The following is a 20,606-nucleotide window of genomic DNA, read 5'->3' as shown; positions in this document are numbered from 1 at the left end:
GCGGCTCTGTAGCTTGGCAGACCTGGAAAATCTCTCTAGGGGATATTTGTTTCCTGAGAATTTGCCTCCATTTACTTGGGGACCAATCCGAAGGGGCCTGGTGACTGTAGCATGGTGCCTGGGCCACCGTGGGCTGGATGCAGGCCCTGGAGGGCATGGGCAAGGGCTGAGAGAAGGCCTGGCTGCCTCCCAGGCATTCCCTGACCTCCACTCCACTGCCTCTTCTTGTACATTCCTGGCCTCACTTTGATAGGGGTCAAAAGGCTCCCCAGAGCAGTCCCAGGCCTAAGACCCCACCCTGCCACCGCCCCGGCAGGAGCTCCGGCTGCACCGCTAGTTCTGGAGAAGGCCCAGCACATCTCCTCCTGCTCATTCCCTTCGCTTTCCTCTTCATATCCCTGCCCTACTCTCAGGACAGCAGAAATGGGGCTGATTCCTTCTCTAAGAAGGAGAAACTGAAGCCCACAAAGGCTGAGCGGCTTGCTCCTGGGCATGGGAAGATGCGGGCACTGGAATCCAGGGGTCTCTGCATCCAGCCTTGCACTTCCCTTCCAGATATGTGGGGGCCAGGTAGTGGGGGCAGGGCAGACTCAGGGAGTGGGAGTGGGAGCCTCCAGTCACACATATGTGTTACCTATGAAGGAGAGGGTGGGAGCGGGAGAGGGAGTGGCCCTGAAGCTCTGCTTTTGGCTGCAGCTGGTTCCCAGGCTCCTGCACTGGAATCGGACGGAAGAGGAGGATTCTGAATGATCTGATCAGGCAGTCGAGAGCAGCCATGGATCTTGGCAAGCAGGCGACACAACCTGCCTGCCAGACGCTCTAGGAAGGTTCTTCCGAGGCCAGAAGCTTTACAGGTTTCAGAGCTGGGACAAAGCCCAGTGAGGAGAAAGGGCTCCCTCGAGGAAGCATTGGACAGGAGCAGTGACTGCCAGTGAGGCCTGGACTGGCTGGCAGCCCGATGTCTTGGAGGTGGAGAAATGCTTGGCCTGGCCAGTGGCCCATGACTCCCCGTCTTCTGGCAGTTCTGTATCTCATTCATTGCCTGCAGTGGAGGACAGGCCTCATTCTGTGATCTGTGAGGAGTGTGATTCCAGCATGAGTCAGGAAGGGCCTCCTAGCATCCGCCTCTGTTGTCTTTTTGGTCATATATCATTCATTTTGGAAAAAGCACGGACTTCAGAGAAGACTGGGATTCAGATCCCTACCCTACAAGCTGTGTGACCTTAGGAAGTTAACTGTCCTCTCTGAGCCAAACATCTATAAAATCGGAGTACTCATACTTACCTCAGCCACTGCATTGCAAGGACAGAATACATATTCGTGTTTAGCACCATGCCTGGCGAACACTCGGGAAATACTGTCTTTTTTCATTTTCCTTCCCTTCTTGCCTCAGAACATTGTCTGCTTTTCTTACCTTCTGATGCTTACCAAACAAAAAAATTTTTTAAATGCAAAAACTCTTCAGCACATCTTATTAAGTCTCACTGTAGGATTTCTCTGCCTTCTTAATTGGAAGTCTCCCTTAAAGCTAACCTAGCTCCTTCTTGTTTCAATTGGTACCCAAGCCCTGGAGGGAGTTCCAGGGCCTTAGTCTAAGCCGAGTCCTTTTGGTGAGCAGTGGAACCATCCTGGAAATGGGGGGGCATGTTGGTGGCAGATGGGCTGAGTCACAGGGTCCCCAGCGGTGGGCAGTAGAACGCTGAAGGGATCAGTGACACAGCAGGCTTTTCCAGAAATGAGAACCCTCCAGGGAGGCAGCCAGGCGGGGTGGATGTCAGCTCTTTAATGTAGGAGCAGATGCTGTGCAGGCTGAAGTGGGGCAGGGGAAAAGGGAGGTGTGAACGGCAGAGGGAGCACCGCCTTCTGGGCAGCCCTACCTTGCTCATACCTTGCCCCCAGCTTTCTCTCTCATAATCCTCCTCAAAGCTCGACCTTTTCCTCTTTATCTTCAAGCCTGGCTCTGAGATCAGCAGGCTGTGTCATCTTGACCAAGTCACTGCTATTCCAGTGGGCCTCAGTCTCCTCATCTGTTAAATGACCTCTGAGGCTTGTGCCAGCTCTGACTTTTGATGAGTTTTAACATTCAGCCTCTTCCAGGCTTGCAGCGGGGCTGTCTATACTGGTCCATACACAGGCTGGCCAGACCTTATGCCAGCAGCCCAGTCACCCTGCCATATCTGCTTTGTCTCCCATTCCATCCCATTCCCATCCCCAAACCACACCTCTTCTCCTACGGTGTCACCTTAAAACAATGTGTGGAGCACCCACTGTGTTTGAGGTGTCGGAATGGGATTTGGAATGAATGCCAGGTCTCTGCCCTCCAGGAGGAGAAAGACATGAAATCTAAACAACAGTTCATCTGTTATTTCATTTTATAGGTGAGAGAACTGAGGCCCAGACATTGAATACCTTGCCCAAGGTCACAGTGGTAAAGTTGGGATTTGACAAAGACTCCCTTGCTGCATGTCCTGTGGCCTCCTGTCATCTGATGCCCAGAACCAGTCCTTCCTCTCTTGTGTCTAAGCCTGTGCATAGGCTCTGTCCTTCCTGAACCTGAGACTTGCCCTGTTGCCTGTGGTCAGATTCACTCTTTCCCTTCCTTTGGTTTCAGATCAGTGGTCACCCCTTCCAGGACCTCCCCTGTGACTCCTCCAACCCACCCACCTTACCACTTTTCCAGTCAGTCCCCAATAGAAGCTCTGGCCCCCATGCACGGACGATGCCTGACCACAGCGGCACATGCCAGCCTCTTGGCTGCAAGCTCCCTGAGGGCAGCCCCTATTGTATGGGTGGACTCAGAACCCTCAAGACAGTGGCTAAGTGGAAGCCAGTGGCTGCTGGTCAGGGCATAGCCCAGCATGATCTGGTGGATGATCGGTGCATCAGAGGCGGTGATGTTCACTCATTTGATGTGTCTCCTATTTGAAATGCAGCCACTTCCAAGGGAATCACATGGGATTCACATCCTACATAGAAGACTGCAATGGTCTAGTTTGGAGAACTCAGGAAAGGTCTGTAGCCAGGAGACCTGACCCCTTGAGTTCTGGTGCAGGCAGGGGTGTGATGGGCAGAACTACTCCCGTCACAACAGTGGCATCTTCAGATAAGGTGCCTTTTGTCACTTGGCCACTGGTAGGTTCTGCAAAAGGAAGTGATGTCAGGGATTTAGGGACAGGCCTGGGGGTGGAGGGCTGCACAGGAGTGGGAGTGGGCAGGTGGGTGAAGCCAAATGACAAAAGCCTGTCCTTACCTTTGCTACTGGTTCTCTTCTGCTGCTAACTCAAATATATATTATCTGGCAAGTCTCTGTCTAACTCATTCTGGGCCTCAGTGGCAGGGCCCCAGAAACCTGAAGATGGGCCCCCTCTGTAAAATGAACTTGAAAGCGCGCCAAAGGCAAACGCCTTATAGAAAAAGAGCCAGTGGGTTGCTGAACTCATCGGTAAAACACAGCATCAGGCTGGGCTCACACCTGTAATCCCAGTACTACAGGAGGCCAAGGCAGGATAATCACTTGAGGTCAGGAGCTCGAGACCAGCCTGGGCAACACAGCAAGACCTCATCTCTATAGAAAAAGAGCCAGTGATGGCACAAGACAGGGATGCCCTCTCTCACCGCTCCTATTCAACACAGTGCTGGAAGTTCTGGCCAGGGCAATCAGGCAGGAGAAGGAAATAAAGGGCATTCAATTAGGAAAAGAGGACGTCAAATTGCCCATTTGCAGATGACATGATTGTATATTTAGAAAACCCCATCGTCTCCGCCCAAAATCTCCTTAAGCTGATAAGCAACTTCAGCAAAGTCTCAGGATACAAAATCAATGTGCAAAAATCACAAGCATTCCTATACACCAATAACAGACAAACAGAGAGCCAAATCATGAGTGAACTCCCATTCACAATTGCTTCAAAGAGAATAAAATACCTAGGACTCCAACTTAAAAGGGATGTGAAGGACCTCTTCAAGGAGAACTACAAACCACTGCTCAATGAAATAAAAGAGGACACAAACAAATGGAAAAACATTCCATGCTCATGGATAGGAAGAATCAATATCGTGAAAATGGCCATACCGCCCAAGGTAATTTATAGATTCAATGCCATCCCCATCAAGCTACCAATGACTTTCTTCACAGAATTGGAAAAAACTACTTTAAAGTTCATATAGAACCAAAAAAGAGCCCACATTGCCAAGACAATCCTAAGCCAAAAGAACAAAGCTGGAGGCATCACACTACCTGACTTCAAACTATACTACAAGGCTACAGTAACCAAAACAGCATGGTACTGGTACCAAAACAGAGATATAGACCAATGGAACAGAACAGAGGCCTCAGAAATAATACCACACATCTACAACCACCTGATCTTTGACAAACCTGAAAAAAACAAGAAATGGGGAAAGGATTCCCTATGTAATAAATGGTGCTGGGAAAACTGGCTAGCCATATGTAGAAAGCTGAAACTGCATCCCTTCCTTACACCTTATACAAAAATTAATTCAAGATGGATTAAAGACTTAAATGTTAGACCTAAAACCATAAAAACCCTAGAAGAAAACCTAGGCAATACCATTCAGGACATAGGCATGGGCAAGGACTTCATGACTAAAACACCGAAAGCAATGGCAACAAAAGCCAAAATAGACAAATGGGATCTAATTAAACTAAAGAGCTTCTGCACAGCAAAAGAAACTACCATCAGAGTGAACAGGCAACCTACAGAAAGGGAGAAAATTTTTGCAATCTACCCACCTGACAAAGGGCTAATATCCAGAATCTACAAAGAACTTAAACAAATTTACAAGAAAAACAACCCCATCAAAAGTAGGCAAAGGATATGAACAGACACTTCTCAAAAGAAGACATTTATGCACCCAACAGACACATGAAAAAATGCTCATCATCACTGGGTCATCAGAGAAATGCAAATCAAAACCACAATGAGATACCATCTCACACAAGTTAGAATGGCAATCATTAAAAAGTCAGGAAACAACAGATGCTGGAGAGGATGTGGAGAAATAGGAATGCTTTTACACTGTTGGTGGGAGTGTAAACTAGTTCAGCCATTGTGGAAGACAGTGTGGCAATTCCAAGGATCTAGAACTAGAAATACCATTTGACCCAGCAATCCCATTACTAGGTATATACCCAAAGGATTATAAATCATGCTACTATAAAGACACATGCACATGTATGTTTATTGCGGCACTATTCACAATAGCAAAGACGTGGAACCAACCCAAATGTCCATCAATGATAGACTGGATTAAGAAAATGTGGCACATTGCTGGGCACAGTGGCTCACGCCTGTAATCCCAGCACTTTGGGAGGCCAAGGCAGGCGGATCACAAGGTCAGGAGGTCGAGACCATCCTGGCTAACATGGTGAAACCCCATCTCTACTAAAAATACAAAAAATTAGCCAGGCATGGTGGCAGGCGCCTGCAGTCCCAGCTACTCGGGAGGCTGAGGCAGGAGAATGGTGTGAACCCAGGAGGCAGAGCTTGTAGTGAGCCAAGATCCTGCCACTGCACTCCAGCCTGGGGACAGAGCGAGACTCTGTCTCAAAAAAAAAAGAAAAGAAAAGAAAATGTGGCACATGTACACCATGGAATACTATGCAGCCATAAAAAAGGATGAGTTCATGTCCTTTGCAGGGACATGGATGAAGCTGGAAACCATCATTCTGAGGAAACTATCACAAGGACAGAAAAGCAAACACTGCATGGTCTCACTCATAGGTGGGAATTGAACAATGAGAACACTTGGACACAGGGTGGGGAACATCACACATGGGGGCCTGTTGTGGGGTGGGGGGCTGCGGGAGGGATAGCATTAGGAGAAATACCTAATGTAAATGATGAGTTAATGGGTGCAGCAAACCAACATAGCACATGTATACCTATGTAACAAACCTGCACATTGTGCACATGTACCCTAGAACTTAAAATGTAATAGAAAAAAAAGAAAAGAAAAAGAAAAAGAGCCAGTAATATTAGCACAGACTAACTCCAGTGGCTCTAAGAGTGCTCCAAGGTGGTGGAAACTTCTATATCTGTGCTGGAGTAGCTACGAGCTGGTGTAATGATTTGGCTATTGAACACTTGAAATGTGGCTAGTGCAACCCAAGAACTGAATTTGAAACTTCATTAATTTTAGTTAATTTAAATCTAAAAGATGCTCAATATCATTAGTCACTAGGGAAATGTAGATGAAATCTGCAATGAGATACCACTTCATACCCACTAGATGGCTATCAAAAAGAGACAATGACAAGGGTCAGTGAAGATGTGGAGAAATCGGAACTCTCATATACTGCTGGTGGGAATGAGAAATGGAGCAGCCACTTTGGAAAACAGTCCGGCAGTTCCTCAAAATGTTAACTATGGAATTACCATGGGACCCAGTATTGTACTCGTAGGCATACATTCAAAAGAAATGAAAACATACGTCCATATAAAAGCATGGACGTGAATTTCATAGCAGCATTATTCATACTAGGCCAAAAGTTGAGATGACCCAAATGCCTATAAAATGAATAGATAAGCTAAATGTGGTATATCCATACAATGGAATATCATTCAGCCATGAAGAGGAGTGAGGTAGTGATGCTTGCTACAACATGGAGGAACCTTGAGAACGTTGTGCTAAGTGGAAGAAGCCAGATGCAAAAGGCCACATATTGCATGATTACATTCATATGAAATGTGTAGAATAGGCAAACTCATAGAGACAGAAAGTAGATTGGTGGTTGCCAGGAGTTGGAGCAAGGGGAGAACAGGGAGTGACTGCTAATGGCCACAGGGCTTCTTATTGGAATGATAAAGATATTCTGGATTAGATAGTGATGATGGTTGTACAACTGTGCAAATATACTAAAAACAATTGAACTGTACATTTTATTTGTTTATTTTTATTTTTTTATTTTTGAGATGGAGTTTCACTCTTGTTGCCCAGGCTGGAGTGCAATGGTGCAATCTCAGCTCACTGCAACCCCTGCCTCTCAGATTCAAGCAATTTTCCTGCCTCAGCCTCCCAAGTAGGTAGCTGGGGTTACAGGAGTGCACTACCATGCCCAGCTCATTTTGTGTTTTTAGTAGAGACGAGGTTTCATCATGTTGGTCAGGCTGGTCTCGAATTCCTGACCTCAAGTGATCCACCAGCCTCGGCCTCCCAGATGAACTGTACATTTTAAAAGGGTGAATTCTGGTATGTGAATTTCCTCTCTCTCTCTCTCTCTCTTTCCATTCTGGCTATTGGCGACAATATTGGACTATGTGCTCTAGAGTCAGACTATCTGGATTTGAATTCTGGCTTTGCCATTTGCTGTTATGTTTCCTTGGACAGCTTACTCAACCTCCCCGGGCTTCCGTTTTCTCAGCTGTAAAATGGGGATAATAACTGGGCTCTCTCAAAGAGTTGTCCTGAAGATTAAATGGGCTAATATACCGGGCGTGGTGGCGGGCACCTGTAGTCCCAGCTACTCGGAGAGGCTGAGGCAGGAGAATGGCGTGAACCCGGGAGGCGGAGCTTGCAGTGAGCCGAGATCACACCACTGCACTCCAGCCTGGGCAACAGAGCAAGACTCCGTCTCAAAAAAAAAAAAAAAAAGGGCTAATATACATAAAGCTGCTAGAATAGTGCCTGGTACCCAGCCCTGTAGAAAAGTTAGCCAATACTAATCTTACTAGTGTCACAACCACAAATCCCGCAGGGCCTCCTCCAATTGTCATCCACACCTGGACTCAGCCCCTCCCCACTCCCATCCCCACTTGCCTGCAGATGGTTCTCTCTGCTGTGTAAACTGTTGCCATAACAACCACTCCCAGCTCCCAGCAGCAGTGACTTCTTTGGAGCAGGGTGTCACATGAAAGGTCTGGGCAGGATCACTAACCTTGAGGTTCACTGGGCAGGAAAGTCAGGGCCTGTTGGGGAACAGAGGGCCACGTCTCCAGGCTGAGACAGGCAGGCCACCTTCTGCAGGAGGCCAGCCCTCTGAGCCCAGCCCGGGAATCCAAGTCTTTAAGTGAGAGAAGACAGAATATGTTCGAGAGTCTGCTATCTGATCCTATAATCTAACATTCACAAGGAAATGGGGCAGGGAGGTGTTTCTCCTGAAGTGGAGAAGGCAGGATAGCAAACTAGCACTCCTTCCAAACAGGGCTCGAGGCCAGGCACCCTCTCCCGGTCCCACAGTCCTCCGCGTGGACCACCCTTGACCTTGGCAAGTCCTTTCCTAAGGTGATACTGTTGCTAAATATTAGTGACTGCGGAGGTATCGCTTTCTCCTGTAACTTTAAGCTCATCTCCCCGGCCCAAGTTTGCTGCCAAAGGCTGCACTTTTGCACACGGCTGAGCAGGGCTGAGCTGTCCTGTGACCTGACCTAGCCATCCGCGTGGGGCTGCCCTGTGGTCACTGCCTGCCCTCAGCTCGCTGCAGAGAGAGGCTGCCACTCCCCAGAGAGGGTCAGGCTTGGTGTGGTGGAGGGGGTGGGATGACCCTCCTCCCAACTCATCAGGCAGCTCCCAGCCTCAAGAACACTGCAGAGGAGCAGAGGTGAGGCCTCAGAGCACAGATCTGAACCCTGATCTATTTAATACTTCCCCAGGGGACTGGAGCAGAAAGGCCAGCTGGAGCCTCTCGGAAACTTTGGCCCTGAATCAGAGCTTGCCGAGTGGGGCTCGTGGATCCCCAGAACCTCCCTGGTGCCCAAGGCTGGTTGGTTAATCCCAGAAGCCAGGCCCTGCTCCCTCTCCCCAAGAACCGGGTGGGCTCCCCGTCATAGATACTGCAAACTCAGGCTGTTCTCCCAGCCTGGCCACGAGGCCTGGGGTTGCGGGAAAGATGTCAGCCCTAGGAGTGCAGAGTCCTGGGAGGAAAGGAGCTGTGCTAAGCAGGAGACTGAGCGAGAGAGAGACCTGGGCGGCGGCTCCCGTGCCTGAGCGAGACGCTGTCCACCTCGCTGCGCTGCAGCCACAGCCGGCTGAGGACCGGCAACGCCCCCTTGTGGCCATTCTCAGCAACAAGGCCCCAGAGAGCCTGGCGGGGGCTGGACTGGGGCTGGGTTCCCTTGCTGCAAGGCTGAGGTGGCTAGGTGACTTCTCTTATCCCAAGCCTGGAGATGAAGGAGGCGGCTTTTCCTGAGAACAGACTTGTGCCTGAAGAGTAGACTTGTTCTGAAGGCCAGGGACACTTTGCGTAGCCACTTGGCATCAGGAAGTCAAGCCCTGGTTTTGTAATGGACATCCAATACTGGTGGTATGCAACGAGACGTAAGGATTTTCCAAAATGTGGCCTTATGTAGCACACCCTCCACTGTGGGTGTTTGCAAAGACGAGGATTCCTGGGCCCCATCTCCATCCTGTTGAATCAGAAGCTCTGGGGGGGTGACACCCTGGTATCTGCCTTTTTAGCGTACTCTGAAAGAAAAGATGCTTTTATGGACTTCAGCCAAGTACAAAACCATAGAACCAGACTGTCAGAGCTGGGTAGGGGCTTGGGTATCCTCTACTCCCACTCCCTTATTTGTAGATAGGGAAACTGAGGCCCAAAGAGGGGAAGTAATTCACCCTAGCTCCCACAGCTAAGTCATGTGTGTTCCCAAGCTAGAACCCTAAAAATTATTATTTTTTATAGTGATGGGCTCTTGCTGTGTTGCCCAGGCTGGTCTTCAACTTCTGGGCTCGAGGTATCCTCCCGTCTCTACCTCCCAAAGTGTTCTGATTATAGGCATAAGCCACCGCCCTCCCCCTTTATGTGTTCTAAGTTGTCCACCCAGCATGCCCTGCTTTATGATTCCTCTTAGCCCAGTGCCCAGTGAAGACGCATTACCGAGGGTCCCTAATCCAAGCCATCTCACTCAGTGAAAGTCAAAACAGTAGGTGATCTGGAAAGATACCTGCCTGGCAGTTCCAGGCTGAGATGGCCATGCATGCTCCTCTCTCTAGCCCCAGATTTGCTTCTATTTCCTAGTTTTTCTTTCCTTGCCTCACACACCCATGTGGCCAACACATTAGTCCTGTAGTCCTGGCTCTTTCTGGGTATGTGTCCCCATGCAGCAAACAACAGGAGTGCCACTGAGCGCTGGGCTCCAGTTCAGCCCACTCGCTGATTGAGATGGTTCCGGATTCTCTGGGGTAAGGATGAAAACCCTGGGAGCTCCCCTGGGGAGCAGGAGCACTCAACTACGAGAAGCATGAGATTTGCCATGCTGCGGGGGTTCGGTGACAACTGCCTCTGACAATATTGTGACTTAAGTGGGGGAATGAGGGAAAGATAGGATTAGTAAGAGAACAAATAGTCCCCTGCCTGCATCCTCCATGGAAATGGGGTGCCTCTGGTGTGGGGGCCTGCCAGCGTCTGTTTTAGAGCCTCTCGGGTCATCGGATGGTGAAGAAAAGGATAGAGAGAGGGGATGGAGTCATTGTAGGGACAGTTACTGTGCTCTACCTGAAGGCAGAGGGGATTTGCTTGCTGGGTTATCTGTCAGTTTTCCATACCTGCCCCCAGCCACACTATAGGATGCAGCCTTTGCAGTGAATCAGTGCAAGGTCACTGGATGCAAGAACCAGCAGAACCCTCTTAGTCCAGCTCTGAGCAGTGGGTAGAGACCTGGAGTTTATCGTTAGACCAAGGGGTGCACTGAGGTGGGCCTGCAATGCTCTCCCTGGCTGGAGTTTGAAGGTTTGTGTCCTTGAGTGGAAGAGAGGAATAAAAATGATTCCCAAAGACGTTTGACTCATTGTAAACACCAGATGATCATCAGCAAATGCTGGTTGTGAGACGTGCAGATAAACTCCCACCAACCTGGGCTTCACCCTAGGGATCTAACCGGGTCAGGAAAGATTTTTTTCTCTCTTTCTTTTTGGGAGTTATTAAGAAGGGGTGTGTGTGTGTGTGTGTGTGTGTGTGTGTGTGTGTGTGTGTGTGTGTTGTGTGTTGTGTTACTTATGTTGCTTAATCCTTCTTGTTTCCAGATCATTTAGCCTAGCCTGGATTTGGGACCCAGTCCCAAACCATCCCACAGGATTAATTTACATTGCAGTTCACCTCTTCTGGTGATACATCTCTGTGTGTTTCATCCCCATCCCACAGCATGGAGTGCTGGTCAAAAGATCCCTGGGCCAAGAGGGATAGCCACCATGCCATTCACAACCTGGTGACACTGGGCAGGCCCCTCCCCTCTGGACCTGAGGGATTGCTGTTTCCCCACCACCACCCCTGAAACCGCCGTGTACAAAATGAGATCATTTCAAGCTCTGAAGTGCCATGACTTGAAAACATTCTTTCTTTGGCCCACTTCCGTTCCTTCTGTTGGTTCCCACCTCATCCAGCCACTCACAGCAGAATCCAGTCTAGAAGTCAGGTGCAAATGCAGTCCTCTGTGGCCTCTGCCCTGGGCCAAACCACTAATGTGGGATTTGAAACACTGGTGGAAATAATTAAGATTTCAACAGGCAGTTATTGCAGTTTACTTAATTGTCAGCCAATAATTACAATTTTATAGAACTTGGGGAAATTTGACTGCCGGGTGATGGATTCCCATGAGTCTCCTTCTTCCTGAACTTCTCTGAATTTTGGGGGGTTATTACCCTCAGTTGAAGGCTCTCCATCTATTACTACATCAGATTTTAGACTGCAGGCCAGAGGGGGCCCCTGAGGTTCATGATACTCCACAGCTAAGATTGGCCCCAAGGGAATGGGATTGAAGATATTGTATTACCTCACAGCAGTGAGAGAGTGGTAGTCAGGCCTGATGACACAGAAACAAGGTTTTGTTACTACCTCATCCACCCCTAACTCCAGGTATGAGTGAGGGTCTCACCTAGCCAAAGCAAGGCCCCGGAAGAGAATGTCAGGTCCATTGAGCTGCACCCTCCAGGGGTGTGCACCACCCATCAGCAGATGAGAGACAAGGGGCCAGCCTCAGTGCCAGCCTGAGGGTGCACCCATTGTTCACCCACCTCTTTGTGCCTTCTGACAGATAAGAACCACCATTTATAGAGCACCTACTCTGTGCCAGGCACTGTACTATAAGCATGTTTGTGAATTAGCTCTTTAAGCCTCACAGCAACCCCACCAAGTGGGTATCATTCCCATTTCCCATTGTGGGAAACTGCAGTGAGGTGAGATGGCTTGTTCAAACAAGCTGGGAAGGGGGCAGTACCAGGACCTGAAGCATAGGTCTTTCTGAATCTAAGGACTATGATGTTATTACCACTACATCACTGTCAGTTTTGCCCCAGGGTCCCAATCTCTTGATGAGCAATTTCGTAGTCCTGCCCTCCTGGGGAAGCCTGTTTCCCCTGTTCTGACACTGGAACAGAGAGAAAGACCCTTTTTACATCATCCTCACAGTGCACCCTGGGCTGTCCCTTAAATTACTTCTCTTCCTCTAGCATCGTTTTAGTCTTCTTGCTTCCTCCTCATAGAATGAGAGATGTGTCCACAGAAATCTGTCTATGCATATGTCTTCAGAATTGCAGAATTTTATGAGGGTTTCCACAAACTACAGGCTAGACCACAAGTAGGTGTGTGTATCTGGAGGCATGTGCATGTATTTTGAAACACCGTATTGTAGTGGAAAGAACAAGGGCTTTGGAGTCAAAAAGACTTGTGATCAGTCTCCTGGCTCAAATTAAATAACATGGAAAATGCTTCGTGGTGAACATGGAGTAGCTGGGCGTTATTTGATTTGTGTGTGCATGCACCTGCCTGTCAAGTGTATTTGATTGCTAGTCCTTTCCCAAAGACCCTTGACATGGACAGTATGCTCTCTCTGTGGTCTTGTGTAAGAGCCAACAGTGTGTAGAAAGAAACACCATCCTACTCTGCAGATGCCCCAGTGCATGCTGGGACTATGCTGCTGTTTGTGGTAACTGTGAATTGCCGTGGTGATGGCTGGGTTGGGAGAGACTCTTGCATCTGTTCTGAGCCTGAGTAGCACACACATTCTCTCCCCAGTTGCTCCATTTTCAGGGAAAGGCTTGGAGGGGCAGCCCAGGATAATATCATGAGCTCCTCCCCATAGACCTTGGTGTCACCCTGGGGCTTGCTAGGATCCCTACCTGTCCCCTTCCCCCCCTCAAACCCTACTTGCACACACACACACACACACACACGCACACACTTCACTCTTGCAGCTGGACCCTGTTCTGTAGGAGCTAAGACAGCACGCGCTCCCAGGCCCCCACAGTAAGTTTGGGAGGGTGGCATCCTGGCTGGTATCATGTGAAGGAGAACTCTGTACTCTACTAGGACCTGGCTAGAGGTGGGTTGGACTGGAGAGTACCTTGTTCTAATCTGCACAAAGGTGCCACGTAAGATGGGAGTATTCTGAACACGTCCTTCACTTAGGGGTATTGAGGAAGGGGATGGGCTACCAAGACTCCCTCTCCATCTTTGCCATGTCTGGGCTCTGTTTTGTCCCCAGGCCTGTCCCACACCCAGAGCAAAACATTTGACAGAGACACATGGAGGCAGCCTCCAGGGCATCTCAACTTAGCCAATAAAACAAGCCATTAGCCAGGCACGATGGCACACACCTGTAATCCCAGCACTTTGGGAGGCTGAGTCAGAAGGATCGCTTGAGCTCAGAAGTTCGAGACCAGCTTGGGCAACATGGCAAAAGCTCGTCTCTACTAAAAATGCAAAAATTAGCTGGGCGTGATGGGGCATGCCTGTAGTCCCAGCTACTCAGGAGGCTAAGGTGGGAGAATCGCTCAAAACCAGTGAAGTTGAGCCATGATCATGCCACTCCATCCCGGGAGACAGAGTGAGACCCTGTCTCAAAAAAAAAAAAAAAAAAAACCATTGAACTTTTAGGTTACTTTTCTCATTATCACAGAGTAGCGGAAGCCCTAGATACCTTCACCCCATCCCTGATGCTCACCCTCACAGGAGATGGTGAGAAAGGGATGAAGCTTAGTTATGGGTTGGTGGTCAGAGGTGGGGTAAGGTGAAGATCAGGAGTGGATGAGGGTTGAGAGGTGAAGTAAATTCCCTTGGAAATGTAACTTACTCATATTTTTAAGCTAAAATGTCAAAATTCACCTTCAGGGTCATGGGTGTGAATGTCAGATTGGCCCCTCAACCTAGGACCCCTCTGCAGCCTCTGGAGCTCTGGAGGCCTTTCTTTTATACACAAGTAAGTCCTCTTGGCCTGGGGCTGTGGCTGCACCACCCCGGGAATGTGTCTGTCACCTAGGAATGTGGAGGAAGCCAGACTTACCAGGAGCCCCAACCCTCCAGACCCACCCTGGGCTGAGCCTTGGAGAAGCAGAGCGGCATACCCACGATGGCCACCAGGGGCCACTGCTGGGGCACAGAGGGAGTTGTAGGGTGTAGCCACTGCAGGGCCCCTCTGGCCTGGTAGCAGAGACCAGATCCTGGTCACCCCCAAGGAAACCAAACCCTGCCCTAACCTCCTCCCCTGTATGCCCCAAATCTATACCTGTGGGGAAGCTGCCTGGAGTCCAGTGTTCTTCCATTAGCATCTCTGTGATCTCCAGCTAGTCCCTACTTCCTGGACCTCAGCCTCCCAGCTCTCCAGAGACACAGCAGGATTAAGCGACTTTCAAGGACCCTTGTGGTTTGGCAAGTCTGGGAGACCCTGAAATAGTCCCACCACACTCTGCTGATGTGGAATTGAGGAAGGGGGCTAGGATAGAGGTCTTTGAGGGAAGAGATATGGAGAAAGAGGGTCAAACCTGTGACCTAGATGTCTACGACTCCCATCTGGAGCATCTGGGGCATTACGGAATGCAGCATGACTCTCCTGAGGCTACTATGTGGTTTAAACATTTTTCCTTAAAAAAAAAAAAAAGACATTTTCTTAATGTGACATGTATGTATCCCTTTACTTTTTTTCATGGGTTTTTGGAAATTTTAAAAAATTTTTGGTAGCATCCATTCTTGAAATGTTCATTAAGCATCTTCTTCTTTGTTTTTTTTTTTTTGAAACAGGGTCTCACTCTGTTACCCAGGCTAGAGTACAGTGGTGTGATCATAGTTCATTACAGCACTGCACTCTTGGGCTCAAGTGATCTTCCTGCCTCAGCCTCCCAAGTAGCTAGTATTACAGGCATGAGCCACCTGGCCAATTTTTTTATTTTTATTTTTTATAGAGACAGGGTCTCCCTGTGTTGCCCAGGCTCGTCTCAAACTCCTGGCCTGAAGCGATCCTCTGGCCTCAGCCTCCCACGGTGCTGGGATTATAGGCGTGAGCCACTGCTCGCAGCCTACGCACCTTGTATACAACAGTCACCATGCTTGATGCTAGTGGTGCAGAGATGCCCTGTGATATATCAAGACAAGTATGAGTTTCTTCCTGGGCTCAACTCTGCCTTGTGCTACATGCTAGGTGTGTGACCTTGGGCAGTTTACTTGTTCTCTCTGAGTCTCAGTTTTCTCATCTGTTAAATGGGGCAGTAGCACAAATCTCCCAGAAATGTTACAAGGATTCAAGTAGATAATGCATGCAAAGGGTCTGGCACACACAGAAGTCTCTGAGTAATTCTTTTTTTTTTTTTTTTTGAGATGGAGTCTCGCTGTCGCCCAGGCTAGAGTGCAGTGGCGTGATCTCGGCTCACTGCAGGCTCCACCCCCCAGGGTTCATGCCATTCTCCTGCCTCAGCCTCATGCGTAGCTGGGACTACAGGCACCCGCCACCTCGCCTGGCTAAATTTTGTTTGTATTTTTAGTAGAGATGGGGTTTCACCATGTTAGCCAGGATGGTCTCAATCTCCTGACCTCGTGATCCGCCCGCCTCGGCCTCCCAAAGTGCTGGGATTACAGGCGTGAGCCACCGCACCCAGCCTCTAAGTCTCTGAGTAACTCCTGATCACCTTCCTCTTTGGGAATGCACACCCCTTGGAGATGTGCGTGCCTGTCCCTCATCTCTGCCAAGCCCATAAAAAGCATCACCCTGGGCCAGAAACCCACACCTTGGCACCATGTTCTTAGTCCCCACATAGGCATTTTAGAATTCAACTTTATTTCTTGGCGAGTCTAAAAAATTGACCCTGTCTGTGTTTCATGCCAAGCCATCAATTAAAGCCATGGAGCAGCTTACAAGGTGACACTTGCCAGGATAAATAGGCATTGGCGGCCACGGAAGTGATGCCAGGACTGGGGATAGAGCTTAGGCCACTGGCATGGTGGCCTGCCATTTGTCCCTGATCCTTGCCACCAGCATGGAGGCCTGGATTCATGGTGCTGACCATGAGAGGATGTGGGGGTGGAGAAGCTCCCCCTGGGAGGGGAAAGGAGGGATGGCTGGGCTTGGGTGTGGAGCTAGTTCTCAGAAAAGGTGCCCAAAAGGCTCTGGAGAGGGCAATGCAGGCTCCCTGCCCGCCCCACCCAGCCTCCCCTCCCTAACAAGACAGTCAAGCAGCTGCCTGCCAGCCGGCCTGAGCTTAGTCTTGGGGGAATAAAAACCTCTTGAAGAGATTCAGAAATGTTCCCTTTGGCAGCTAAAAAACCTTACACTCCTGCTGAGTCTGTGGGCTGAGGAGGGACTGAGGGGGCGTTTGGCCTCTGCAGCAGCGGCAGAAGGCTTGCGGATGGAGGGGAAAAGGGAGCAGCCCGGAGAGCCAGAGTTCTTGGGTTTTCTCTGTTGTTTTGCCATCATCTTTCTGTCACTCCCTGACTCTCTCCTGCAGATTGTCTTTTAGGGAGGTACTGGGGGACTTGGTTCCATTCATGACTTTAGGTCCCAAAATGAAAGATAAGCCATGGGGCAGGGCCAGCTTCTCTTCATTATACTGTCCTCAGGGCCCAGGGTGGTGCCTGATGTGAAGTAAGTGCTTGATAAAGATTCATTGGATGAACTGAAGGAAGGAAGAACATTCTTTGAGTTCCTTCATGCTCAAGCACCTCTCAGTCATTTGGACGTTATTTTCACCCTGTTTGCTGTTGTAGATTCTCATCTGTCCAGGCTAATATCTGGACACCAGGGTTGAATACAATGGCTCTTGGTGATTTGGGATTCTGAGGATTGGGCCACACCCATGCATCCTCCTCACTCAGGATTGCACCACTTGTGTGGGGACTGCCCAGAGCTCACTTCAAGCTCCAGAAAATGACTGCTCATCCCTTCTACCTCCCACCAGCCACCTCACCTTTAGGAGACTATATCTGAACTAACTTCCTGGGACCCCATAGAGCAACCACAGATATTACCAGTCAGTGCCTGGGCTTAGGTATGCTGAAGCCAGCTTGTACCAGTTCCCCAGAGCCAATTGTTAGCACCTCTTCCTAACTCTGTGGTCAGTGACATCAGATTGGTAGATTGAAAGTGGCCATGATAGGAGGCTTTATACCAGAGAAATTGGCAAACACTACACATCAGTGTCCCCTTCCTCCGGGAGCCAGTTGTTAAACATTTACCAGCACAACCCTGGAGAGGGGTTTTCAGGCAGATGTTCCAGCTCATCTCAACTACGAGAAATCTTGCCCAGGACCTCTGCTGTGAGAAGCAGGGCCTCCCCAAAACAAAGCCAGAGGTAGAGGCAGTTACGTGGGGGCTCTGGAAGGAGTGCACAGACACAGAAAGCCATGCCTGTACCCCCTGCCAGGGTCTGGGGTTCAGAGGGCTCAATGGCACATGTCCAGGGCCTTTGAGAGGGCCCATTCTGTTGGTTGTCTTTGGGAAAGGGAGGAGGGAGGTGACTATCATGGCCCAGGGACTAGTCTCCTGGGGACACTGTCAATCTCCACTTCCTGATCCCCAGGATCCCAGCACTAAGTCCTCTTCACTCACCCAGCTCTTCCTTCTCTCCCTCCCAGACCCAGAGTCCCAGAGAAAGAGGACAGTGCAGAATGTCCTGGATCTCCGGCAGAACCTGGAAGAGACCATGTCCAGCCTGCGAGGGTCCCAGGTGACTCACAGGTAAGCTTGAGCTGCAGAGAAGGTCATGCCCTCTGCCTTCCTGGCTCTCCACCCCATTCTGGAGGGCAGGGCCCCCGGGTCCCTCCACACCTCTGCCATGTCAGCCAGGTGGCCTGATGCATGGAACCACTGCAGAAGGAGGAGGAAATCCATTTATCTCAACAACAGAAGCTTGGCTTTGTCTTCTATCTGCTTGTGCCTGAGCATTTCATTTCATTTCAGCAAATCGGCTTGAAAATCACTAGCCTAGGAGCCAGGGAGTGGAAGGCATTACACAGCTCAGTGTGTGATCTTTGATAGTCAATCTCCTTCATTAGACCTCTGTCTCCTCAATCTGTCAAGAGAAGGTTTACTAAATGCTCTCTTCCTGTTCCTAAGTCTCCATCAAACTAGGGTTCTAGAATCAATTCCCTTCTCAACACCTGGGTCTTTTCACTCTTGTGTCAGTTAGGTGCCCCCTGGCCTCTTCTACCAGCCACTGAGGGAGGCTTGAGTGCTCAACAGGGCCCACACAGTGTCACCCAGCTCCATGCCCTGGTAGGTGTGTCCCCCTAGCCCACTCCCTGCAGAGACCTCATAGCCTCCAGCTGCGTGGGGCACTCAGCCCTCCCACGGCACCTCTCTCTGGAGCAAAGTCCTGGCCACAGGCTCTGCTGTGACTCAGAATTTCCCTTGCTGGCTCCTTGGACTGCCCAGATGAGCTCATGCTGTCAGCTCCAAGTGGGGCAGAGGGCTGGGCTAAGCTCTGGGGACAGCGGGAGGGAGAACAGACAGCCAGTTTGGGAAATCCTGGGGGGTGTGGGGCAGGAAGGCTGTGTGAGGGCTAGGAAGCCTCCCCAGTTAGACTGGAAGTAGATTCCTCTCCAACTCCTGGAGCTGGAAAATTAAGAGCAAAGTTAGGACACAGGGGCAGTGAAAAAGGACTTTGTTTAGCCCAGGGTGTGGCCATTTGGGATTCTGAGGATGGGACCACACCCATGAACATATTTACATACCACCAATGACAAAGAACTCATTACCTTTCTTTTTTTATTTTTAACATAGGCTTTTTATTTTATTTTATTATTATTTTTAAAGACAGAGTCTCACTCTGTTGCCCCTGCCTCAGCCTCCCGAGTAGCTGGGATTACAGCCGTGTGCCATCACGCCCAGCTAATTTTTGTATTTTTAGTAGAGATGGGGTATCACCATGTTGGCCAGGCCAGTCTCGAACTCCTGGCCTCAAGTGATCCACCCGCCTTGGCCTCCCAAAGTGCTGGGATTACAGGCGTGAGCCACCACGCCCAGCCAACTCACTAGCTTTCAGTCACCTCAGTGCATTGTGGGATTGCAGCGACTCCCATGTGGAACTGCACTTAGTCTTCAGTAGCTTTCAGCCATTGGCTCTAGTTCTTCCTGCTTGGATGACCCTTATCCTTCTCCTTCCTTGTGCTACTCCCCCTATCCCCAGCCCATGCCCACGTCTTGGACACTCAGCCCTTTACTCCCAGACATCTCGAATATTTTAAATGGTAAGATAAATCAAAACTCTCTGGGGATTACCTCTGCTCAGGCCAGCAGAACCCTGACTACTGAAAGGGAGGTGACCAAGGAAGTCCTGGAAAAATGTGGATAGTGGGGGCTCCAGGACCCCCTTACATCTGTCTCTTACCGCCATCCCTCATAGACCCAAGCCCCCAGCAAGAGCCCAAGTGAAGCAGGGATCTGGCAGAGCTTGGCTCATCAGTTTAGGACCCAGCGGATGAAATCTTGGACATCTGCCTTCCCCCATCCAAGGAAATTGTTGAAACATCTCTCAGCACCAAGTCACCCACCAGCCTCATGCCAAAGACACCAGAAAGTGCTTAGTTGCTGAGAGGGCCACACCCCAAATGACTCACTCACAGAAGTAGGAGAGAAGTAGCAGCTCCAGCCTCCTGGTGCCACTGACTCAGAGCAGCCAGCCCCCAGCCCCTCCGTTAAGCCGGACAGCTTGACCCTAGGCAGGCGCTATTGGTTTTCTGCTTCTAATGGGAAAGGGGAGGCTTCAATCAAGCCTTTTGCATAATGCTGACTGGTTTAGGGGGAGAGTCTAGGGCCTCTGGCTTCTGCCTCCATTTATAGGAAAGGAACCAAGAGCCCCAGAGCCGGTTTTTCTGTTTACTGTGGACCTAGAGCCACTTCCTCTCTTAGGCTTTGGTTTGTATTATTCCTGTTCCACATTGATAGCCAAAACAATGATTCCCTGACTTTTTTTTTTTTTTTTTTTTTGAGACGGAGTCTCGCTCTGTCGCCCAGACTGGAGTGCAGTGGCGCAATCTCGGCTCACTGCAAGCTCCGCCTCCCGGGTTCACGCCATTCTCCTGCCTCAGCCTCTCCGAGTAGCTGGGACTACAGGCGCCCGCCACCACGCCCGGCTAATTTTTTGTATTTTTTTTTAGTAGAGACGGGGTTTCACTGTGTTAGCCAGGATGGCCTCGATCTCCTGACCTCGTGATCCGCCCGCCTCGGCCTCCCAAAGTGCTGGGATTACAAGCGCGAGCCACCGCGCCCGGCCGATTCCCTGACTTTTTAACTTTTTATGGCTCTTTTTTTTTTTTTTTTTTTTTTTTTTTTTTTTGTTTGAGACAGAGTCTCACTCTGTCTCCCAGGCTGGAGTGCCTTGGCATGATCTCAGCTCACTGCAACCTCTGTCTCCCAGGTCAAGCAATTCTTCTGCCTCAGCCTCTGAAG

General features: G+C 49.8%; 1 protein-coding gene across 6 annotated transcripts in view; it reads left to right on the top strand.

The window, feature by feature from the left end:
- The window catches only part of NAV1 (neuron navigator 1), a 288,925-nt gene that overhangs the window by 156,211 nt on the left and 112,108 nt on the right, over window positions 1-20,606 (top strand). For all 6 annotated transcript variants that reach the window (XM_063613243.1, XM_063613242.1, XM_063613240.1 and 3 more), the window contains one exon: window positions 17,792-17,894. In XM_063613243.1, coding sequence (XP_063469313.1) covers window positions 17,792-17,894 — 103 coding nt within the window. The remainder of the gene's footprint in view (window positions 1-17,791; window positions 17,895-20,606) is intronic.

This window comes from Symphalangus syndactylus, chromosome 19 (genome assembly GCF_028878055.3).
Source record: "Symphalangus syndactylus isolate Jambi chromosome 19, NHGRI_mSymSyn1-v2.1_pri, whole genome shotgun sequence".
NCBI lineage: Eukaryota > Metazoa > Chordata > Mammalia > Primates > Hylobatidae > Symphalangus > Symphalangus syndactylus.
Note: the sequence above shows the minus strand (reverse complement) of the source record. Positions and strands in the feature narration are given on the sequence as shown.